The sequence below is a fragment of the Chelonoidis abingdonii genome, chromosome 1 (assembly GCF_003597395.2).
Source record: "Chelonoidis abingdonii isolate Lonesome George chromosome 1, CheloAbing_2.0, whole genome shotgun sequence".
Taxonomy (NCBI): Eukaryota; Metazoa; Chordata; order Testudines; family Testudinidae; genus Chelonoidis; species Chelonoidis abingdonii.
The window spans coordinates 258,353,874-258,379,793 of NC_133769.1; the positions used below are offsets into that span (position 1 = coordinate 258,353,874).

Genomic DNA, 25,920 nt, shown 5'->3' on the forward strand with positions numbered 1-25,920 from the left:
GCTGGTGCCCCCTCACCTGGTCTATGTACTGCCGGACCCGCTTCCTCAGCCGCTCCAGGTTCATCTCCCCACGCGCGCGAGCCGGGTGGCCTCGGGATGCTCCGCATGCGCCGCTCACTCAGGTAACGGTCTGGCTGTCACGCGCCAAGCGCGCGGCACGGACACCCACCCCCCTCTCTGCCGGCCTCGTTCTCTTGGCGTGCGCGCGGTAACATCCCCGCTTCCGGTGTCTCCCGAAGTCACTCCCCTCAGAAACGCCACCTTGCGCGGATGGTTCCTATAGCGCGCGCAGAGACGAGCCGAGGCGCTAGAAGCGGGCGGCTCTACACTGTCTCGCTCCCTCCTGCGGCAGGGCCCGGGGGAGAAAGCGGGACTGGGACCCAGCGCTGTCAGTGATTGTGACGTTTCTGCTGTTTCTCTGAAGTCTTCAGCTCCTGGAGTCCTGTTATTTGGCCAGAGCCTCCGCGTTCATTAGAAGGAACGGCCCCAGAGCCCTGGGGAACGCGTGACCCGCTGCACCCTAAAGGCTCAGGCACAAATGAAGAGACAGAGAAAGCTCCCAAAGTGGCGTGGGTTGGGGGTGGTATTATTATGTATTTAATCCTACGATTTCTTTAAAGGACTGACCGAGGAGGGGGAGGGCTGGCACGATTCAGCACCTTACAAGATATTATTCATAGAGGCTCTCTTCTCCCTCTGTTATCCCCATTGTGAGGAGGCCTGGGCTGCCACACTGGGCCAAGTACCACTCAGTTTAAAAGGTCTAGGGAATATTGAATGAGGGCAGAAATCCTTCCCCAGCAATAGCACACTTGCACTACTTGCTGTGTATTAGGTTTTAATGATTAGAGTAGCTCAACCTGTGTTTTTATTATTTAACCTGAAATATTAACCATGGATGTCCAGAGGCAGTGAAATCGGAAAGAAAGATTTGGGGTCACAAGTGACCCAACACTAACTGAGCAGTTAATCTACATAGCAAGTGGCTAGCTATGGTTGGGAGTGTGAAGTAAAATATTTTCTTGGCATTAGGTTAAGTGTGCCATAAACCTGATGAGGGAAAATAATTTTTCAAAAGAATGTCATAGTATTAAGGCCAAGAAAGGCAATGATGCAAATTTCCTTGTAGTAACTGCAGAGTAAAGTATTGTAGATGTGCAAATATTGGTAAACCCTAATGGCAGAATTATAGTCTTCAGATAGGATGTTGGAATACAATTCCTTGTTTGTTTGTTTATTTTATTGGGGGAGGGTTGTAATATATAGTACAGTAGCTAAGGAAAAGATGCAGAAATACAAGGCAAAGTTTGTTTCATATTCTAAATAAAATAGTAGTACAAGTGACCTACAATGTGTTTTTTAAAAACAGTATGACTTAATACATAGTAAATGCAGATGTACAACTTATGCTACATCTAAAAATCTACTTAATCGTGCAATGAATTAAATGTTTGATCTATATGCCTGCCACCAAAATGCAAACAGAGAGCACAGACTGCATACTAGTAAAATTCTCAGATGTCTTTCAATGCTTGGGTTATCTGGAAGGAGGATACTATTTTAAGAGAGAACAATTAGTAACTCTGTCCATCCGTCCTCCAAACCCTTCCCGAAACATTTGGTCTCACAAATAAAATAAATTGATAATATTGAAAAGCTGACGGTTATTAAAAGTGTAGAAAAACCTAGAGAATGAGTTAATTCAGGAGTTATAAATGGAAGACCAAGGCATTGAACCACATACACCATAACAAACATCCAGTGAAATCTGTTGAAAAGGGAGCAACTAAGCTCTTGCAGCACAAATATTCTCAGAGTTAGATGCAAGCGGAACATTTGTTTCAGCAAGTAAAGTTAGATAACTCAAGTTCTAAATTATTTTTAATGCAACATTTGTGCATGATAAATTTAAAGTGACTGTTCATATTTGTTGTATATATTTGGTATTCTACAGGTTTCTGAGTGATTATATAGCCCTGAAGTTATAACATACTGTTTTAATTTGGAGCAGGTATACAATAAGTTCTGTAGAGATCAGGCCTTTGTTATGTCTGTCTTTCACGGATTTATATGACATTATAGATCAGCCCTCTTCGGGGTTCAGTTGCCTGAGGAATCTTTTAAAGTTTTGGCTGCACATTTTTTGAAGCATTGCATATACAAATAAAATTGATAAGACTTTGACTAACTGCCTGATAAAGGTGTCTAGATTAAGCTTAGTGGCAGGTGGCGTTTGTTCTCAAATGATACTTGCAATTCAGGGATCTGTTGTCCTGAAACTTTACATACATTAGAGCTAGATACATGTTAATAGTTCATATTTTTCAGTTCCTGAATATTTAAAGTACATTTTTTAAATTTCTGTGTTTGGGACATCCAAGTGTGCACAAAATCCATTTTTCCCCCAATTTTAAGATCAAAGTTTAAGTAATTTCCTTCTATACTTCAAAATAAATAATTAAAGCATACATTGTTAATAAACCCTAATTAATTTGATTCAATATTTAAAGCTAAACATGATATAAATCTTTCACATTCTAACCATTTCAAAAACAAAAAAACTTAAAAATCACTAAAATGTTTCAGAATACATTAAATGAATCCTTATTCTATTCAAATGTTAATATCAAACCATAGAAAAGTAAAAGCATACAAAATGCATCTAAAAATATGAAAGAACAAACTGAAAAGTAAATATTATTTTTTTCTTATTATCACTTACAGTGAGGATTCCTCCACTCCCTTTTATAACATTTCAAACATAACCATAGTTTTCAAAACAAACCCATAGCTGTACCAGTTAGAAAGGGCAAAATCTCTCTGTCTGCATATATTTTAAAACTTTTACATGGGAAAACTAACTCTTCTTATCTTTAAAAAGGGTAAATAAGTAGTTGGCTCATGTCTTTATAGGGGTTTCTTCTTGCAGTTACTTTATAAAATTTGTCCTTGAACAACAGACACATTTTGTATCAGTAAATCAAAGTATTACTAACTTTCACATAATTGGATGAGATAATGAAGTATCATTGATTGGGTTCCTTTCTATAATTTCTTCAAAATTATTTAATTACATACCTCTTTATTTACTTTCTCAGTTTCATTATTAAAGAATTAAACCTTGCATATAAAACATTTCAGTGCTTAAATATATATTAATATGCACATGGGTAGATTCCTCTCTGTATTTACATCTGCTCTGTTCAGGAGGGGGTAGGAAGAGGGTGCCAGGAAGCTGGTATAGCTGTTTGATTCTTTGACAGCCATGACATGAGTTTACATCACCTGAGCATGTCTCTGTAGAAACCATATAATTTGCCACTTCAGAACCAGCAGAGGACTGCTGTCTTAATCCTGAGACACCCCCTCTCCAAACGGAAGGGTGGTGGATGCTGGAACTACTGTGCTGGTTTAGGCTGAGCTCAAAACCTTTCTCAATCCTCCCATCTGCTGAGAAAATTCTCAGCTGTGGCCAGACTCTGACTCTTCATCATCTTCTGAACAATAGAAAAGATCAGATCTGGAGAAGGGAGTCTGGCCTCTATGATTATACATTTATTTTGGAATTAATGTAAATATTGTTTTTTTTTTATTTTGGGGATTCAGTTCCCAGTATAGCACCCAGGTGATAGGAAAGGATGAAGAAATCCCAGATAGCCTGGAATCAAAACTGGTCTGAGATGTACCAATGTGGTTTCCTCAAAGAACATTATTCCCTTCCTGACAATGGTTCTCCACTCAATTCAATAAGCTGCTAGAATTTCCAAATGTCAGCAGCAATGTTACCATCTTTAAGTGATTTCTTAAAATGACGATAAGAACCTTCATGTATTTAATTACCAAAGATCTTCAGAAGATATTCAGGGGGAATTTGAATGATGTACCCACCATGATGCTACTAAATTTCCTTACCAAGAGCAGGAGCTTAGAGTGATGGCAAAGTTTATCTCTGGAGGTAGCCATACTGGTTGCTGTTGAGTATCATTCTGTGAATGTCATCAGTCTTCCAGACTTGATGCACTTGCAAAGTGACATTTTGGAGCAATAGTTTGCCGCTACAGAATGTATGCTGAATATAATTCTGCAAATGACTGAAAAGAAGTGTTAAGATATTTACCTGGGGACCACTCCAAAGCTCATTCAGAGTCTTTCTACTAATTTCATTGGCTTCAATAAACTTTAGCTTAAGGTCTTACCATCCTAAATGTGCTGTTTTTCTGCTCACTATTTAACAGCAATCTCATCTTGCCCTGGCAGTTGCTGCATTTCAGCCGTGGCTGATTCTCATGTATTATATAATTTTATAGAGCATTTTGGGATCCTTATATTTACATCATACCATCCAAATTAAAGATGATTGAGTATATGAAAATGTTTAGTCGTACCTCACATAAACAGCTTATGTGCCTTTTTATAACTTCTTAATATGTTAAGGACTGTTTACCTTGAATTGTTCTCTCTTTTGGGAGATTAATGTGAAACTTTTATAAAAGAGATCATGTGTAACACTGTTCTTATCTAACCTGACTAGGCATCTTGTTTTCAAGTGTTTTCTGGGAAATATTTGATTGATTTTTAACTGTTTTGGGTAATAAAATCCTAAGATAAGGCCCTCAAGGGGCCAGTTTCAACAACTGAACTGCAGCTGGAGAAGCTATCTGCTTACAGAACATCAAAAGATTCTTCAATAAATCACATCACTAAACAAAAAAAAAGCAGTGCTTTTTTTTAAAGGAAAATATGCTGAATTACTTTTTGAATGATGTTTGAAGACTCCTGTTTAAAATTAAAGGATAGAGAAAAAGAGAGAGACAGATTATATTCCTGGGGACAGTTTTCTTGCTGGAGAGCCAAATTTAGATTTGTTCAAAGAGTAATGAGTGCCTACAAAACTTACATTGAACGGAAATGTTTGCATTATTTAAAAAAAATCTGAAAACACATTTGTTAAAATTTGACAATTTTACAGATCTTTGAACCCAAGGAATAAGCATCCTGTACTATGCACGAGAGTCAGAAAGTGAAGGTGATCAATCTATCTGGACTGTCAAAGTGTCAGCTGGCAGGTGCATTTATGGGGGCTAGTTTAAAAATGTAAGTAACATTCACAAAAGTAAATAGTTATGAATAAATTACATTGTAAAAACTCAAGAGAAAATAAACACTGGGTTATTTTCAAAACATCTAATGACATCATAATTTTCTGATGACTAAACCATATTAATACTATTATAACAGTATTGTTAAGAAACCTATTGTATACTATTCTGCAGTAGAAATTTAATTTGTTTTATAACATAACAGAAAAACAGTGATAACAGGTCAGTCATTGAAGGCCAGATGGTGATTTATACCAATGGAAGTACTTGAGTAAGTGCTTACCAGTGTGAGTAAGGGCTCGATGATATCTATCAAGTTCAGCACATAGCTAACCTCCCTAACAATGTCATATTATTAGTGTTACCCTTGTCCTTCTCATCTCCCTTTCCTTGTTGTCCTCATTTGTTGCATCTTATCTTAAAGTAGATAGTAAATAAGCTCTCTGGAGAAGGGACCGTATCAACCATTGTGTTCATACTGTACATAGCAGTAATCCTGACTATGGCCTTTGTGTGGTACCACAGTATAAATAATATCAATTCCATATTTTTACTAGGACAAAAAGTTTTAAGGAGGGTAAGGGGAAATAAAAAGAACACCTGAAAGTAACTGGCTGTTGCAACTTACATGTACTGCTGAATTTGGTAGCACAGCTTCTAAATTGTTTGAACCAACAATTCTCTGCTTAACAAGATGCACATGTATATTTGTTTGAAGTGTAGACCTGGAGATTTAACAGTCTGCTGTGACTGATCATTGTGCAGTTTCCAAATGGTCAGATTTTTGTTGACTCAAACCCAGTATTTTTATTAAAAAGGAGCAAAGACACTTGTTCTCAATGAGTATCAGGGGGTCCATGCTCTCCTGGGAAGTTTCTCCTCCCTAATACAGCCAGCATGAAAGGCTTTGCCTCTACCCAGGTTACTGGTTCCAGCTCTCTAGAGTAAAACCGCTGAGAGTCTTGTGAGAAACCTACAGTTAAGCATGAAGTTTATAAGGAAGCGTGATTAATCTGAAGGATGATGTAGAGTTAATGCTACCAGGGAGCATGTAAAACTCCTGACAAGGAGTGGAAAGAGTATAGCCTAATTTCACCAAAGCCTCCTTACTTAGACTACTTACTAGGTATACCAGTCAGATAGTAGAAGCGAGGATATAGTTCAAAATTGGAGAGTATTAGTAAAAGGATATTTTGTTAATTAAATAGCCATAATCTAGGGCTGGAGAAATGATCTAGACCAAAGTTGGGGACGTAAAATCCTGACGTACCAAGACTGAACAGGCATTTTCCCTACTCTGTAGAACTCTTGACCCAATTAAAGAGCTACTATTGAATCGGACTTGAGATTTTAAAAGATGATCTCCTGCCCTCTGGTGTTCAAGAGCTTCTCAGTTGCTGTGCAGTGTTTTGCCTGGTTTCCAGAACACTTTCCAGTTTTGCATCAATTGATTAATTAACATCACATTTTTCTTATCCTGCTGTCTCTCTGGGCACCAGTGATTATTAGAAACTTAGAGAAAGCATTAGTTTGTAGGGGAAAAGTACAACAGAGGATTAATTGTGATCTGGTCATTCACTATTGACAAGCTAGAGTTGGAAAAGAGATAAGTCTCTCTTAAATATACAACTCACCACTGACTGATACCTGTTTTAATTTGTCTCTCTTTTTTCTTTTTTGAAAGCCTGTAGTTCTAATTGGTGTACCAAGATTTCTATTATGAATTTTCCATATGTCTCACAATCTGAGTCAATAAAAATGCTGGTCATGATGTGCAGCATAGACACCAGACTGATGTAAAAGGTACAAGAGGATACGTGTATATTAAGTACATCTAAATGACTAAAAGGAGGGGTTGAGGTATTCTGTACCAAAACTCATATTTAAAATGGGGATTCCCCGTGGTGAATCTGCTATTTATCTATAAAGAACTGACTTGGTGGCTTCTGAGAATGAGAGGGGAATTTGGGCTCTCTAGTGGTGCCACTAGATGCTCAAGGTGCTAACAGAATGAAATTCAATGTTGGTAACTATGAAGTAATGCAGGGAGTGTATTAAATCCAACAGGTGAACTGAAAGGGTTAAGGGTTAAGAAACAACTCTGGGCCAGGGTGACCCTGCCCATTTGCACTTACAGTGCATGCTCCATCTGGAAGTGGATCTTAAAAAGGAGCCAGGCAGCTCAGTAAGGGGCTGACAGGGCAGGGAGAGGAAACTACCTGAGAACTCCTGAAGAAGGGCATTGCAGAAGCCTTTCCCGGGCAAAGGGGAAGGGAGAGAGGCCTGCTGAGCCTAGAAAGGCTGAAGATTCAGCTACTCTTTTTCTTTACTAGTGTGAGTCACACTGTAAGACTTTGGTGGGTAGGAAGTAGCCTAGGGAGGCAGCTTTAATACGTTCCTGAGTGCTGGACTTAGTGGCTTCTTACAGGGCCCTGGGCTAGGGCCCAGACCATAGGTGCTGAAAAAAATAGTGTGTGCTTAGCACTCATCAGCAGCCCACTGATCAACTGGAGACTGCATTTTTGACTTCTTGTTAACCAGTGTGGTGAGACAGAAGTTTACTTTGTTACTGGCTTGGTATATCTAATGATGGAATAGTCACCAGTCTGGGATGGATCTGTGCTATTTCTCAGCAGTTTGTCCTGAATCTGGCATCTTAAGCTGTGATCTACTGAGGCATGGGGATGGGGTCAATACATGGGCGGAAGCCCTCACTCTCACCCTGCATTCATGAAGGCGGGGGACCCAATATTTTCCTTGAGACTCTGTTATCCCAAGTAGGGATAAAGTTAACTCATGACCTCACTGGAGGGCGAGTCAACCCTCCACCAAAGGGCAGATTGTCACAGGGCAGGACAGCGATCAGAGAGAGACGTAGGAGGTGGGGTGAGCAGAGACCTAGTGCTGTAACTATAGGCAACACTGCCAGTGAACACTGCCTATCACAGTGCACGTTGGAAAACATAATCCCAACCATACATACAAAATGATGGTCTAAATTAGTTGTTACCACTCAAGAAAGAGATTGTGGGATCATAGTGGATAGTTCTCTGAAAACAGCTGCTCAATGTGCAGGGGTAGTTAAAAAAGCTAACAATGGTAGGAACCATTAGAAAAGAGATAGATAATAGGCAGAAAATATCATAATGTCATTATATGAATTCATGTTATGCCCACACCTTGAACACTGCATGCAGTTCTGATTGCATCATTTCAAAAAAAGAAATATTGGCAGTGGGAAAAATTACAGAAAAGGGCAACAAATATAATTAGGGGTATGGAGCAGCTTATAAGGAGAAATTAATAAGACTGGGACTTTGGGAAAAGGGACAACTAAAGGGGAATATGATAAAGGTCTATAAAATCATGAATGAAGTAGAAAATGGAGAAGTGTTATTTAATCCTTCACATAACACAAGAACTAGGTGGTCACCCAATGAAGATTAATAGGCAGCAGCTTTAAAACAAACAAAAGGAAGTACTCCATACAATGCAACCATCAAGCTGTGGAACTCATTGCCACAGGATGTTGTGAAGGCCAAAAGTATATCTGGGCTCAAAAAAGAATTAGATCAGTTAATGGAGGATTGGTTTATCAATGACATTTAGCCAAGATGTCAGCGATGCAACCGTATGCTCTAGGTGTCCCTAAACTTCCACCTGCCAGAAGCTGTGGGATGACCAGCGATGGACCACTTCAAATTGGCTTTCTCTGTTGGTTCCTTCTGAAGCATCTGGTACTGGCCACTGTTAGAGACAGGATACTGAGCTAGATGAATCATTGGCCTGACCTGGTATTGGCTGTTCTTAGGTCTACTTGCTCCTTGGTGTTTTTGCTGAAGGTGCTACTGTATTTTGTGTGGGTAGTTAGTTATGATGTAGACCAGTGGGCACCAACTGATCGATCACGATTGACTGGTAGATCCTGGAGCCTCTGCCAGTCAATTGCGATCTCCAGCTCCTAAAAGCCAGCAGCGCAGTGGTGCTCAGGCAGACTGCCAGCCTGCCCTGGCCTCACACCACTTCGGAAGCTGCTAGCATGTATCTGCGGCCCCGTGGAGAAGGGGAGAGGCGGCTCTGTGTGCTGCCCCAGGACCACTGGGAACCAGGCAATGGGAGCTGTGGGGCGGTGCTTGTGGACACGGGTAGTGCACAGAGACCCACTGCCCCCTTCGCCTTCAGGGGCCACAGAGATGTGCCAGCAGCCAGCTGCTTCCAGAGCAGCATGGGGCCAGGGCAGACAGGCAGCCTGCCTGAGGCCTGCTGTGCCGCTGACCAGAAGCCACCTGCAGTAAGTGCCTCGCAGCCAGAGCCTGCACCTCACACCCTCTCCTGCACACTAACCCTCTGCCCCAGCCCAGAGCCCCCTCCTGCACCCAAACTCCCTCCCAGAGCCTGCAGTCCGCATCCACTCCTGCACCCCAAATCCCTGCCCCAGCCCAGTGAAAGTGAGTGAGGGTGGGAGATAGCGAGCAACAGAGGGAGCAAGGAATGGAGTGATCAGGGTAGGGCCTTGGGGAAGGGGCTGGGTAGATCCTGAGTTGATCTTAAATTCAAAAAGTGATCTTGTGCGTAAAAAGGTTGGAGACCACTGATGTAGACCATGCTCCCCCAGATATGGATACCTCTAATGCTTTTCACATAGACCATCGAACAGTAGTTGGATAACAATGACTATTGAGCACTAGTGACCTACTCCAAATCTGAATCTGAGACCTACAATGAAAAGCTTCGTATTTCATTATCAAGACCCTGAGCCATTCCCCTGTTTACCAAATATAACTTGGCTAGGTGATCATGTATAATAAAGTGTTTCTAAAAGTAGCTGAAAATCACGTAGATACAATTTTGCAAAGCTTCATAATCTGAAGTCTAAACCATTGCAGTCATAAAGTCCGAGAGTACAGAGCAAGAAGGCATATTGGGCCAAGTTCATTCCTAATGTGTCCCCATTGAGGTGAACAGTTATATCAGAGATAAATTTAGACCCTTGACTGAAATTTATAATCCATGGAGAACCCTTCTGAACAAGACTACGAGTGAATACTGAAACTTCCTGCATGAGCCATAGATACTTATAATCTTTATCTTTGTTATTCTCCCAAGCGTAGGCAGAAAAGATTCCATTTGAGACAGGCTGCTGCAAGAAGCCCTTTTACATAAGAAGATATAATTTAATAGTTTCTAAGAGTGCAGGAACCCAGGGTAAAATTCCAGCTCTACTGAAGTAGGATTTCACCTCAAATGTCCCAACGATGAGAGTGCTATTTTTTTCACTGGGGCTTTTTCTTAACTTGGACATTGTTTTTATTCATTATTCAGGAGTAGTTTTACCTTCTATTTTTGATAAATGGCTTCATTTATAAAATGTTTATTAATTTTACAGAAGAGACATGTTTTAATCAAACAACTAAGGACATAAAAACTAATCTCTTCTCAAAAAAGCATGCATGAAATATAAAAACATATACTCAGTCCTTAAAGGTGCATACAGGACCAGTCCTGCTTGCCTGGTTTATATGAATAATCACATAAAGAAAATAATCTTTGGCCCGCAGTACAACATGTAACAACAAAGTACAACTATGCAAATATAGAAAGAAATAAAAATACTCCCACCCAGCAAACAGGTCCATGCACGTTACATTGTATTGATCTGTATGTTCATGTATACATTTCACACATAGCACTATAAAACAACTATCTGTACTTCCTCAAGTCTCTAGATTTTCCCCTATGAAATTTAGAAATGGATTCTATATTGGATTAAAGTAATTCAGTTTAACTTTTATTCCAAATACAATATTTTTGTATGAGACTGTTGTTGCAAGGTCTGTCAGGTTATTGTAGGTACATTTTCCATGTCCTTCCATTATTGTAGAATAATCATTTTAACATTATTAGATTAGGAGAAAGTCATTCTGCTAATGCTTGAGGATTTCTTTAATTTCTGAAAGATGAGATATGGCAACAGAAGGTTCCAGTTATAAGTTATATTATTTAATTACTAACATTTTGGACTAAATTAATTGTACCTTTCTGCATTCCAGGAGTATGTTTGTGGTATCCAATTATAGCTAAGTAGCTCCGTCATTTATTTCACGTGTACATATGTGACCTATGTATTATAAAGAACTTAAATTTCAAACATGCAGACAGAATCTGGAACAAAATCTCAAAAGAAGAGTTACCAGTCAATAAGCAGTATGGCATTAAGACAATGTAAAGCAATCTTCCATAGATTATATTGGATCCCAACTCACAGCTACTGCATACATATTTCTAGTTGCCATCTTTTACTTTTTTAATTATAAGACTTTTTGTACTCCTCTTTTAGCAGATCTATGAGAATAATTTTAAAGAAAACATAAGATGCATATATGCAAAACTTGAATAGCTTAGAATGTTGTTGGGCATAATCCTATTACCACAAATGAGACAGAAAGGCTATGCTGCAGGAAGTGGGACAGAAACCTCTTTACATTCTGTTCTTTTATTCTGTCATCTGTATAAAAACACATAAAAGAAAATCAACATCTACACCAGGGGTCTCAAACTCATGGCCCCCAGGCCATCTGCGGCCCGCGAATCTCCCCAATATGCCCCACGGGGCTCCAGCAATTTTGGGGCCAGGTCTCTCCCTTGGCCCCACCTGCTGCCCCTGGGCGCTCCCCCTGCCCAGGCCATTTGCAATGGCCTGGGGCCCCGGCAGCGCAGTGGAGCTGAGCAGTGTCTGCTGGCCCCTCCCTGCTGCCTCAAGGCGGGGTGGGGAGGGCTGTACCTCCACGTGCTGCCCCCCCCCCCCGAGTGCCCCTGCGGCTAATAGGAAACTGCAAGGGCGGTGCCTGGGGGCAGCAACGTGCAGAGGTCCCCCAGCCTTGTAGCCCCAGGTAAGCACTGCATATCCTCCCCACTCCAAGAGCATACACCGCCACCCCCTCCCCACATACCCCTCCTGCCCCAAACTCCTAGAGTCCTGCACCCCTCCCCTTCCCAACACACCCCTACCTGCCCCAAACTCCCTCCCAGAGCCTGCAAAACCCCTCTGCATCCACCCCCTCCTCCTGCATCCCCACCCCCTGCCCCAGACCAGAGCCTGCACCCAAGCACCCAAACTCCATCCCAGAGCCTGCACCCCAGACTCCCCCACACCCAAACTCCCTCCCAGAGCCTGCACCCCAATTCCCTATCCCAGATCTCCTCCCCGACCCCAAATCCCTCCCAAAGCCTTAGGCAGGTAGGGGCGGAGTTTTGGGGGGTGGGTTCTGGGCAGCATGAGTGACATTATTGGCCCGCTGGGAGGATTTGAGGACTGGCACTGGCCCTAAGGTAAATTGGGTTTGGGACCCCTGATCTACACACTGTTTCTCCAAAACCAAAGTTTTTCATGTCAGGTGTGACCTGCTGAAGAGATAACAACACAACACAGGATAAAATAGTTATTACTTATTGCTGATGCTGAGGTGTAGCATCAAGGGTAAAAGCTGTGGCAGACTGACCATTTCCTGAAATATGAACTTTACTGAATTAAGTTTAAAGCTTTGGGGGTCCATTGTATTAAGAATATAATTATGCATGTGTTATAGTGGAATTGTATGTAACTTAGACAGGCCATTCATTCGGTTTTAAACCAGACAGTCCTCTTCTTCGGTGCTTTGTCCTCCACCTGGTACTGAGACAAAACCAGATGTGGTTTTGTCCAGTATCGGAGAAGGGATGCCATTTTGAAAAGCACGGTGCTCTCTCTCTCCTGCCAGTGTGACCTCACATGCACTGTATGTGTGAGTCCATGCCAATGGAAGCGGAGCAGTGTGATGTTCCAAAGAGCGTCGTCTGTCCAGTGTGAGCTTGAGGTCACGCTGCTGGGGGTGGGACACACCATTCCCACAAGTACCAGAATGTCTGGTATTTTGAGAATACCTGAGTGATCACCCTAATGTAACTCCCCTAAGAGGAGGGGTATGCTCATGTAATTCCTTCAGTTATCAGCATTTTGAAGCCTCTGCACCTCCTCGAGAGCTATGCACTAACTAGTTCAAACTGGATTCTCTAGGGATCAACAGACAAAGAAAGGGTTTTTGGATAAATAGCCTGGTTTTAAACTGACTGAGGGCCTCCTTCCTGATCCAGCAGACTGGCAGGATCCCTGGTCCATGGAGGCCACAGTACTTAGGGAAGGAGGGCTGAAAGGACTGGGGCTGCTGATGCTCCACAAGACTGAGTGCTTGTTCTAAGCAGAAGCTGTGAATCCACAAGGAAATCCTTTGGGTAGGGTTTGGAAGGACTGCTCCTGCCAGAGCTTATGTTAGGATGGGGTGAGCTCTGACAAGCTTATTAGCATGTGGATAGGTTCTTTTGTTGTCTTTAATACGTTTTCTCTGCAGTGCATTTACCTTAAGAATAAAATAGGCTTGTATAAAAAGAGCAGTGTGGTTTCCATAAGTGTGGGAAGTCATAATGTTAACTGTCTCTGAAGAGGAACACAGAAACCAACTCCCTGGGTGCTCCAGGGCTCAAACACCATGGGGGAAAAAAATAGTGGGTGCTCAGCACCTACCAGTCACAGCTGTGTGGCAGTGCCACCAATCAGCCATTTGGTGGCACCGCTGATCAGCTGTTTAGTGGCTGGGGGAGGTGCTTGTGGGAGGGCAGAGATCAGTGAGTGGTGGGCGGGTGTGGGTCTCGGGCAAGGGGTTGGAGCTAGGGCAGGAATTGGTGGAGCAAGGATGGGGCCGTAGGGGAGGGGACAGGATTGGGAGAGGGGACAGGATGAGGGCAGGACCTTGGGATGGAGAGAGAGTGGAGCACACACACTCCCCTCCCCCAGAAAAAGAAAAGTCCGTGTCTGTGAAGAGAAAGGAAGCAGTTGTGCTTGGGTAACCTGTCTTTACTGGGAATAACACAGTGAAGGCCTGGAACTGTGCAGCCTGGAAATACCCCAGTCTGAAGAGAGTGTGATGTGGGTCTCCACCCAAGAAATGCAACAGCTGGGGAGCTGAAAGGCTGAGAGTAGGTGCCTTGCTGGAATAATGAGGGGAAATGCAGCTGCAGTATGAGACATAAGCCTCAAAAGTCAAGACTATACAGTGCTGAACATCTCCTGCCATGTGCTGAGCAACCTCAACTCCCATTAATATCAGTGGATATCAGCTTGTTTCTGTATAATCAGTAAGAGCTGAGGTGCTCAGCACCTTGCAGGTTCAGGCCCTTCATAAACCACTTGTTTGTATTTTTGTTTTTTTTATTACTACAGGCTTTTATGTTGATATAAATGCCTGGCAAAGAGGCTCCTGCCAAACCAGCATTTTACTTTTAACAGCACTAGTTTGAGTATATGTGTATAAACAAACCACTTAAATGGATTTTGTGAAATAAAAGTCATAATCATTGGGATCTACTGTCTAATGTCTAGTGCAGAAAATGGTCTCAAATAGATTTCATGCTCTCTTCTGGTTTTATCTTTCTTCTGTAAATGTGCTTCCTTGTGCAGCTGGTTGTTTTGTTTATTGCTTTTGTTTTGTTTTCTGTAGTATCAGGATTATGATGATGAGTGTCACGTGGAGCGAGTGTATACCTCTTGGAACAGGCAAAGTAGGGAGATAACAAGGAGAAAGCACTTCAGGCTTCCTGAACTAAATCATTGCATAGTCCTGCTGTGTACTATTGAACAGTTAGCATATTTCAACCCAGAGTGTGCTGGAGTTCAGTGATTAAGTGAACGGAGCTGTTATAAGGCTTAATTAACTAATGTTTGTAAAGTGCTTGAATCAAAGTTCTGATATCAGTGAATTCAATAGAGATTTGTCTAAATAAAAACTGCTCAAGAACTTCAGAAATGTGGGTCACAATGTATAATTTGAGAGCAATCAACCTTACTAGTTCCCACTGATTCTCCTTTTTGATCCTATTCCTGATCTTAGATGCCCCTCTGCACATCTGCTCGTGTCTGCTGGCATGGATCCCTTTCTCTCTTTCCTGATAGCCAGGCTGCATACTCTAAAATAGGGATCAGCAACTTTCAGAAGTGCTGTGCCGAGTCTTCATTTATTCACTCTAATTTAAGGTTTCGCGTGCCAGTAATACATTTTAATGTTTTTAGAAGGTCTCTTTCTATAAGTCTATAATATATAACTAAACTATTGTTGTATGTAAAGTAAATAAGGTTTTTAAAATGTTTAAGAAGCTTCATTTAAAATTAAATTAAAATGCAGAGCCCCCCCCAGCAGACCTTAAGATCCCAGGCCCAGATCCCTCTCAAATCCCCTTGGAGCGAAGGAACATTTGAAAGTGGGCAGAAGAAGGTTACCGCAGTGGAGAGACACGGGGCACAAGTGTCAGCTATCCACCAATCCTTCGTGGATCCAACTCATCAACCCAAGGGCAAATGACCATTTACCCCTTCATTCACAAGCTGTGGACTTGCCTACAGCTGAACTGCCTGTCCAGTACAAAGGCTGGTCAGGAATGTGGACTTTTGCTGTCTATGACAATTATCCATCCCCATGCTACTGGGGGAAGACTTGGCAACAAGTGAAGCAGTCCAAGAGAGTGGGAATGGTTACACGCAGCCAACCAGGCAAGCTCCAGACCATTCCTCTTCCTGAGCTGTCCACGAGAACCTGTCTGTGTTACACGACACCCAGACTGAGTAGTGGACCCGGATCCCATGTCAACACGTTGAACAGCCGCAGCACCTCCAGTCCCAGACCAGAACTGGAACAGCAACCAGCACCAGCAAGCAAGTGCAACACACCTTCAACCCCAACACGCAGAAGGACCAACGAGCCTGAACTGGCAGAAGCAACAGACAACCATACCGAAGAGGCTCAAGGCATGAGCCTGAAATACCACAGGTGCACCAGCGGACAGCGGTACACCAGCTACAGAAACAACCCCATCATCTACATACTTCCAGGGAGGACCAAGCCAAGTCCACAGTCTGAGGAGAACTGGGTCCCAACTTCAAGGGAACAGTTCCAGACGAGCAGGGAGCGGCATGACAGCCTTCAGAAGGCTGGGTGGCGGCACGGAGCAACCCACGCCTCTCAGCTCTTCTAACCGATCCGGTTTGTTACAGACCAAGGACTTTGTATACAAGAAATCTTTCTGGTACCAGAGAATGGCAGGCCGCACAAACGGTTGGTGGTTCCTACTAAGTACAGGGGGAAGCTCTTAAGCTTAGCCCATGATCATCCAGTGCCATGCTGGGGTGAACAGAACCAAAGACAGGTTGGGGAAGTCCTTCTACTGGGAGGGGATGGGCAAGGAAGTTGCCCAGTATGTCTAGTCTTGTAGGTGTGCCAAAGAGTGGGAAAGCCTCAAGATCTGGTCAAGGCCCTTCCCCTCTCCAGCCATCCCTAATTGAGGTCCCATTTCAGCGGTAGTCTGTGATATTCTGGGTCCTTTTCGCAGAAAGACACCACAGGGGAAAGCAGTAACGTACTTGACTTTCGTGGACTTTGCTAACCGATGGCCAGAAGCCGTGTGCTCTAGGCAACACCAGGGCTAAGCGGTGAGCCAGGCCCTAACAGATATTTTCACCGGAGTAGGTTGGCCCTGATATCCTTACTGTTCAGGATCTAATTTCCTGGCAGGCACCATGAAAGACCTGTGGGAAAGTCATGGGTGAATCACTTGGTTGCCACCTGGTACCACAATAAACCAATGCCTGTGGAAAGGGTTAATGGAACTTTGGGGGCATGATCCGTAAATCGTCATGAATAGTCCAATGACTGGGACTAGTGTTACAGCAGTTACTCTTTGCTTACAGGCTGTACTGCATCCCAGTTAGGGTTTTCACCATTTGAACTTGTTGTATGGCCATCGGGTTAGGGCCATTACAGTTGGTCAAGCAACAATGGGAGGGGTTTACACCTTCTCCAGGAACTAACATTCTGGGCTTTGTAAGCAACCTACAAAACACCCTCCGCCATTCTTTAGCCTTGCTAGAGAAAACCTAAGATACTCAGGAAGAGCAAAAGGCTGGTATATAAACATACAGAGACCGTTCCTTCAAGAGAGAGACCAGGTTAAGGTCTTGAAGGTGCAACAGGCCCATAAGATGGAAGCATCATGGGAGGCCATTCACGGTCCAGAAGCGCTGGGAGCTGTTAAGTACCTCATAGCATTTCCCCAATTCCTCACAAAACCAAAGTGTACATGTTAATTCTCTCAAGCCTTTTATTCCAGAGACTTACAGGTTTGTCAGTTACAGTCCAGGGAGCAGAGGACGCTGAGTGGCCCAATGGCGTCTACTATGACGGAAGCAGGACGGGGCGTGGAAGAGGTGAACCTCTCAACCACCCTGGAATGTCTGCAGCGGCAACAAATCCAGGAGCTGTGCCAGCTTCGACACATTTGTTCTCAGCCACTCCAGGACGACTGCACGAGCATACCACTTCCATTGACACGGGTAATCTCACCCAATAGAACCACCTACCGGGTGGTCCCTCACGCGCAAGGCTATAGAGCGGGGATCCAGACAGCTACAGAGTGGTATAATCCGGCTCATCTACAATGCATGGGCTCTCCAGTGGTTCTGGTACCCAAACCAATGGGAATACGCTTTTGCGTGGCTACCGTAAGCTAAAGCGGTAACTCGTCCCAGCACTATCCAATGCCACGCACCGATGAGCATTGAAAAGTTTGGGATGTGCCCAGTTCATCTCTACAATAGACTTAACAAGGGTACTGGCAAGTACGCCAGATTGACCTGCAGGAAGGTCAGCATTCGTCACCCATGCAGGGTATATGATTTAATGTACTTCCTTTCGGCTGCGAAATGCACCGCCACCTTCCAGAGGCTGTGATGTCTAACTAGCGGATAGGGAGAATATTGCAGTTGCCCGTACTCTATGTGTGGCATGTTTTTCAGATCCTGCCCGAACACTAGAAACCTGGAAAGGTCTTACGTATCAGCAGGCGAGACTAACTGTATAGCCAAAAAGTGTCAACATAGGCCAAAAAGAGGTGACTTCTGGGACCCAGGTGGGTCGAGGACCATAACACACTACAGGGCCAAAGAGGTGGAGGCTATCAAAGTGGCCTGTCCCAAAGTCAAAAGAAAGCGTCCAATCCTTCTTAGGTTGCGCGGGTCTACAGGCGATTTGTACCACACTACAGCAAATCGGCACACTGATCCGACGCGACCACGAAGACCCAGCAACTACAGTTAAATGGATGATGAGTTCAGAAGCCTTACTCCAACTTACAGGCACGCTCACGTTGACCCTTGCTAAGGCGCCCAGACTTTGACAAACCATTCCTAGTAATCACCATGCTCTGAGCGTTCGGTATAGGAGCAGTTCTCATGCATGAAGAGCGGATCACACTTCCATCCTGTTGTGTTTCTCAGCACAGAAAACTCGGAGAGGGAAAGTCCCACTGGTCGTCAGTGAAACAGGAATGCTATTGCATTGTGTACACCTGGAAAAGCGACGCCCATACGTTGGGGATGGTGGTTCCAGCTACAAAGCTGACCATGCTGCGCTAACAGTGGGCTTCATACAGCAAAGGGAACACAAGAAACTCTTCGTTGGGAGTCTAGCCTCTCAAGATTTTGATTTTGAATTCACACATTTCCAGGGAGCTTCGAACAAAGTAGCAGAGCCCTCCAGTGAGAGTTTCCCGATACACTGGTTAAACTTTCACTTCAGATGGTAGAGTCTTGTAGTTTACATGCTTAGTTGAGTATATTAAAGGTGCTGTGTTTGTATTACTCGTGTAGTTTAAAATTTCTAGGTAGAAATCATCTCCAGTGAAATTTTACACTGTCGGTGATTTGGGGGGCTGGTTCAAAGTAGATAGGTAAGGTTAATTTTCTTTGACCTGTAAAGGGTGAAACAAAGGGGAACAAACACCTGACCAGAGACCAATCAGAGACCTGGATTTTTTTTTAAAGTCTGGAGGGAACTGGAAACTCGGGGGTCTTTTTTGTTTCCTCGGCTGTGAGTAAACAAGTTTTCTTCTAACTCCATCTTCTTTCAAATATTCTACTATCAAGTGTAGTACAAGGAACCAAAGTAATTCGGCTGTGTGGCTTTGATTTGTATTTACATGGGTGTTGATTTGCTGGACTGGTTTAATTGGCTATCTTTTAAATCAGACTGTTTATTCCTATTTCTTTAAGCCATATCCCTGTATTAAGTTTCTAATGCAGAGTGTAGTATATGTAGTTCTTTCTTTTTTTTATATATAAAGTTTCTTTAAAAACTTGTGGGAGTTTTTTTCCTTGAGGCAAAGGGGAGAGAAATTCTGTGCCCGAGCTCGGTTACATCTGTGACAGGCTAGGGAGGGAGGGAAAGCCCGTGCTCTGTGGGTTCCTTTCCTTATTGTCCCAGGGCGGGAAAAAGTTATGGGAAAGAAAGAGAGAAGAGAATCAGCTCTGTTCCGCTGGCTTAAAGGTTGTCCTCTTGGAGAGACGGAGACAAGTTCTTGATGTAATGTAAAGAGATTGCATCAATCCCTTCAGCTTGCTCAGCGGAACAACAGAGAGAGATGGAGAAGGAGGGGAGATCATTCTTGTTGGCCGGTAGACTCATACTTCTGAGTCTTGGGGGTCCTCCCAGGCGAAATTTGGGGAGGCAAGGAGGGGGTCCCCCCTCCAAGGAATTGAGGAATTTGGGGGAACCCAGGCTGATAGTAGCCTCAATACTATCTGGTGGCAGCGAAATAAGATCCAAGCTGGGTATAAGCTTGGGGAGGTTCACAGTAAGCACCCAGATTTTGTACGCTAAGGTCCAGTTTTGGGACAGACGTTTACCACAGGGACACGCAGTCACTGGCACAGGGAGATGAGGGGAATGGGACCACTGCAGGGAAAGGGGAGGAATGGAGATGCGCACAGAATCCCTGGTATAGGAGGAGCAATCAGAGCTTGTTGAAAGAGGAGAATGGGATACACACACAACCCCTGGCATGAAGAAGGGGTTGGTGGAGGGGGAGAGGTATCTGTCAGTCCCTAAGATAGAGGAGGATGGGAAGGTGGCGGTACACCAAGACCTTGTGCAGGAGAGTGGAGAGATGCAAAGAACCCCAGGTGTAAGCTCAGTCTAAAAGAAGCAACAAAATGTACTACACCCTCCAGCAAATAATTTTTTGAATATGGTTAATTAACTCATTGCTTGTAGGAGACACAGCAGAGTGGACGTCGGAAGAGTTTTGAATGAAGAGGAGCTGGTGGCCTGGTGAACAGGTTGGGTGAGGAAAGCCTGTATGTTGTGTTGCTCACACCCAAAATCAAATGATTTGTATTAAAGGTGAAATTCTCATCTCTGCCAATAGCCAGTACAAGGCCTAGCCACAATTTAATCCCCACATATATCCTCAAATAGGGCTTCTATAATTCTTAGGCCTTGTGCTGGTGCTGTCCCTCAATGCTCCAGATTTCACCCATAATGTTCGACTCCTGCTACATTTTGTGGTATGTTAAACATGCAGTAAAGCTCACCTCCCTGTGTGTTTTTGATATGCTATCAGGCTATAGCATGCTCCACCTTAACTAAATTATATGAGAGAATCAAAAACCATTTGGTGTATTCCCTTCCTTTCCCTAGCATGTGCCTCATTTACTAAAAATATGTCAGGAATCAAACATTATGGGTGAAATCTGGATTTAAATAATGTTCTTTCAGAGATAGTGTTGAACAGCTAAAATGCTGTTCTCCTTATTTGGAGCCTCACTTCGTATGTCTATGCAAACAAAACAAAAAACCCCAAACACCCCAAGCCCTGTGGCAGTGAGTCCCAGAGCCTGGGTCAACTGACTAAAGGGCAAGTCTGCTCTACAAAATTAAATTGACCTAAGTTACTTAGACATACAGCCACAGCAGTAATTAAATCGCTCTTGGGTGTCCACTTTACGTTCCTCGTGTTGGCATTGCACGTCTTCACCAGGAGCACTTGCACTGATTTAACTGTTGGTGTAGAGCGTTGTGGGATGGTTTCTGAAAGGCAGCAACAGTCAATGTAAGCAATGCGGTGTCTATGCTGTTGTTGCGTCAACCTAACTACGTTGACCTAAGCGCTACGCCTCTCACGGAGGTGGAGTTATTAAATCGGTGTAGTGGTGAGTTACATCGGTGGGAGTTACAGTTTACTGTAGATCCTTCAGAGTTAGGTTGATGTAATTAAGATGTCTTATGTTGATCTTAGGCCTTGTCTACACTTACATTTTATAGTGCTCTAACTTGTTGGCTCAGGGGTGTGAAAAATCACCTCCCTTACTACATCAAGTCTGAGCGCTTTAAAGCACTAGTGTAGACAGGCTCCGAATGCTGGCTTGCAGGGCTCAAGCTGTGGGGCTAAATATAGCAGTGTAGACACTTAGGCTGGAGCTCAGACTCTGTAAACCTGCAAAGGGTAAGGATCTTGAAGCCTGGTCTCCAATCCAAGCCTAAATGTCTACACTGCTATTTTTAGCCCCATGGCTTGAGTCCTGTGAGCCCAGGTCAGCTGACTGGGACTAAGAGTATGTCTATACTACCTGCCGGATCAGCGGGCTGCGATCAATCCAGCGGGGGTTGATTTATTGCGTGTAGTCTAGACATGATAGATCAACCCCCGAGCACTCTCACGTCGACTCTTGTACTCCACCGCCACGAGAGGCACAGGCAGAGTCGACGGGCTAAGACTTGCTGCCCCAGATTTTTGTTTTTGCTGTGTAGGCATACCCACTGAAGCCTATGTTTTGTCAGGGACTGTCATGATATAAATCCCCTCCTTGAACTTTAGAGTCCAAAAGATGGGGTACCAGCATGAATTCCCCTAAGCTTAATTACCAGCTTAGATCTTGTAGCGCTGCCACCAACCAGGATTTGGAGTGCCTGATACACTCTGGTCCCCCCAAAACCTTGCCTGGGGACCCCCAAGACCCAGACCCTCTGGATCTTAACATAAGGAAAGTAAACCCTTTCCTTCACCGTTGTCTGTCCCAGACTTTCCCTCCCTGGATTACCCTGGAAGATCACTGTGATTCAAACTCCTTGAATCTTAAAACAGAGGAATTCCACCTCCACCCCTCCCCTCTTCCTTCACCCAAGACAATACAGATTCAAAGCTCCGTGAACCTAAAACAAAGAGGAAATTACCTCCCTCTCCCTTCTCCCACCAATCGCCTGGTGAGTCTCAGTTTCCGTTGAGCCTAAAAAGGAAAAAAATCAGGGTTTTAAAGAGAACTTTTAATAAAAGAAAGAGTAAAGATAATCACTGTAAATTCAAGATGGAATATTACAGGGTCTTTCAGCTTATAGACACTAGAAAGAAAACCTCCCCCCCAGCACAATACAAATTAAAATACTTCCAGCAAACTACACATTTGCAAATAAAGCAAACAATCAAAAAGACTAAAACCGCCTTTATCCTGATACTTACTAAAATTAGAACAGAAGAGAGTTTTTCAGAAAGATTGGAGGAATCTGCTTACATGTCTGGTCTCTCAGAACCCAGAGAGAACACGGACAAAGAAGAAAGAACACACACAAAAGCTTCCCTCCACCCAGATTTGAAAGTATCTTGTCTCCTGATTGGTCCTCTGGTCAGGTGTTCTGGGTTTAGTGTTTGTTAACCCTTTACAGGTGAAAGAGACGTTAACCCTTAGCTATCTGTTTATGACAGGGACAATAACAAGTGTATTAAACATTTTTCCTTATGCTGAAATGTGATTATTTTGTTATTCTGAATGCTAGTATTAGGAATGTGAGGGCATTTCAGATGGCCTGAGATGAGACCTGAGAATTACATCTTTCATTAACTGCCAACCTGATTGTTCTGGGGGTCTTGCTAAACTTGTTCTTTTGGTAGCGTCCTGAACTAGCTTTATGTTTTTGGTTACTAATATATGTTTTGTGACCTTCACATTGGAAGATCCATTTGTAACGTGCATTCTATTTGCCCAGTGTCTGTGATATAGCCAACACATTACTTACTCCAGATAACGGATGAAATAGCTTTTCCACCTAATGTAGCCTTCATTTCCACTTATTTCCAGGGGGTATAGGCATTTTTATGGAATGATGTAAACAAATGTTCCTTTCTACATCCTTTTGGAGAACTTGTGAGGTCAATGTGATTGTGGCTGGGCTAGGGTTTGTGCAGCTGGAGAGAGTCTTCACAGGAGGCCCAGGTGATGTGCGCATGTTCTCACATACAGGCCTTATGGGGTGCAGGTGGAATTCTACAGTTTAAAGGATAGGTCCAAAAGAGCATTAGTAGGATGCAGCATGCTCCCTTTGGGTGCAAGCAGATTTGCCACAAGTTACTATTGGTCACACCAACAAGCACTATACACCATATGACTAGAACTCTGTATGACTGCAAATACATCCCCTGCCCCATACATTTGCTTGGGTTTATTTTGGGCAACTGCTGTCAGCAGGTGCTACATGGCAACATAGCTCCTTTAGCATAGGGAAGAGAGAAGCCATTGGAAAGGTGGCAGTCTTAGGTCTCCACGCAAAAGTCCCTGTCCCTCTAAGCACCCAGTCCTGAAATCAGTGGGGGTTTTTTATGCAAAGGTCTTAGAGGATTAGGCCTCATGTATCCCAAGGTCTTTGTGGCACTAGGATTTTCTTGGATTTAGTGGGTTGTACCTCCTGCCATCTCGGTGTCTGTGAATGAATGGGACAAAGGCCATTTATGGAAACTAAGGCCAACATTTCCAACTTGTCTCTTTAAAGTTAGGCACTTATATATCTGTATTTAGACACCTACATTAAATGTGCTTGATTTTCAAACAACTACACTTCTGAAAATCAGATATTTTATTTACGGCCTAACTTTAGTCCCAAGTTTAAAAGGTTGGCTTCTGTTCCCAAACTCTCATGTGGGGTTATAATATGGCCCCGTATGTTGCAGAGAGAATGATAACCCAAATTAACTTAATGGAATTTGGAGATCAAATATAACAAACTTAGGCCAGAAATATTGTAGAATTCAACTAGGGGGACCAAGTGTCCTGATTTTATAGGGACAGTCCCGATATTTGGGGCTTTGTCTTCTATAAGCTCCTATTACTCCCCACCCCCACCCCATCCCGATTTTTTCATACTTGCTATCTGATAACCCTAAATTCAACATAAAGTTTGATAGTGAGAGCCCACTACAAGTCAGATAAGATGACTAAATATGAATGTAAAATGTACTTGTCTAGTAATTAGTGACTGTGGAAACTGTTCATCATCCTCAGAAAAGATGATCAAAACTGAAATTATGCTTGTGTAATATTAATTGCATCAGTATAATATTTTATACTTCAGGGCCGCCGGGGGGGGGGGCAAGTGGGGCAATTTGCCCCGGGCCCCACAGGGGCCCCCACAAGAATATAGTATTCTATAGTATTGCAACTTTTTTTTATGGAAGGGGCCCCCAAAATTGCTTTGCCCCAGGTCCCCTGAATCCTCTGGGCAGCCCTGTTATACTGTGGAAAAAATGTGCAGGTTTGTATATACTCTAACCTTGCTGCTTCTCCCAGAGGATAAAAGTATTATGCTCTGACAGGCAGCCAGCACCACTTTACAACTGTTATTAGTTGCACTCAGCATAAAGGAAACAGACTCCCTTGTCCAACTCACAAAATCAAAGCCTAAAACACACATTCAACTCAAACCTGTAGAAGTTGAAATCAGTCTTGGTTCAAGTTCAGACAGGCTTTGTGTGCTGGCATTGGTTTGCTGGAATTTTGATTTGGGTCTGAACTTTCCATCAAAGATGAGTATGAGCCTTTTTAGGTGTATCTGTAGATTTGCAACCATTCCAAGTAGTTTATCACCATTGAATTGAGTGCTTTATTCCTTTTACATAGATGGTCCAACCACATGTCCTCAAGGGATTGCAAAAGCCATTTTACTTGATTTTTTTTGGAATGGGGGTTGGGTAAACTTAGCTTAGTTTCCCTGATCCAAATAGAAAATCAGAAAAAAAAAATAGTGGTCACCTCACTCTTGATGTAACTCCCATTGACTTCAGTGTAATTACACTAGGATACAATCTATCTAATTATTTTATCATCTCTGTCTGTCTGGCTCTGCCACTCTGTCTTTTAGCATGTTATTTATTCTTAATTTCATCAGTAAGACTTTGTCTGAAGTAAGATTTGAAGGCGTGGTGTTAGAATGTGAGAGAACACCTGCTAACTAACACCTTCTAAAAGTCTAGCATAGACAAGACAGTGTATATTTTAACACATACTAAACTATTCAAATTAAACCTTAGAGAGAAGCCTAGCCCAGATTGCAAAGCAGTTGTGCCATTTAGGCTCTTTAATGAAGATGTCATTTCAGCAATTCTCTGTATGCTTCTGTTACACTAAAGTGCAGTGCAGGTGGGGAGGGCAAATAAAACTGTGGATAAAATGGTATCTTGCAAATTTACTATTGCTATTTAGTCGGGGCGGCTCTAGCCATTTCGCCGCCCCAAGCACAGCGGCACACCGTGGGGAGCGTTCTGCCGGTCGCTGGTCCTGCGGGTCCTGTTGCCCTCCCGGTGACCAGCAGAGCGCCCCCTGTGGCATGCCGCCACAAGCAGGGGCCTGGAGCCACCCCTGTATGTACCTGAGTCCTCGCTCCCACTTCCTTTACCCAGAGGCCTCCCTGCCCTTGAGGACTCCCTTTCCACTCTCCTATCTGGCAGAGTCCTTGTAACCCCAACAAGGCTGAGCCCAGGATTCCCGGGGGGCTCAACCCCCAACCCTGCTGTGGTCCACAGGACAGAGGCTAGGGTGTCCCCACTCCGGGTTACTCTCTTTGCACTGCGCACCTCCCTGACCCACTGATCACATCATACAATTTAAAGCAAATACAAGTTATTTAATTAACAATTAATTTAA

At 43.4% G+C, this 25,920-nt stretch overlaps 2 protein-coding genes across 2 annotated transcripts in view; one reads left to right on the forward strand and one right to left on the reverse strand.

Annotated features, from left to right (window-relative positions):
• CDC16 (cell division cycle 16) overlaps nt 1-99 on the reverse strand; it is an 80,507-nt gene extending 80,408 nt beyond the window's left edge. The window contains exon 1 of the mRNA XM_032777818.2: nt 17-99. Coding sequence (XP_032633709.1) covers nt 17-64 — 48 coding nt within the window. The 5' untranslated portion in view covers nt 65-99. The remainder of the gene's footprint in view (nt 1-16) is intronic.
• The window catches only part of RASA3 (RAS p21 protein activator 3), a 282,307-nt gene continuing 256,426 nt past the window's right edge, over nt 40-25,920 (forward strand). Inside the window, exon 1 of the mRNA XM_075061447.1 lies at nt 40-122. The gene's annotated coding sequence lies outside the window, so the exon portion shown is untranslated. The remainder of the gene's footprint in view (nt 123-25,920) is intronic.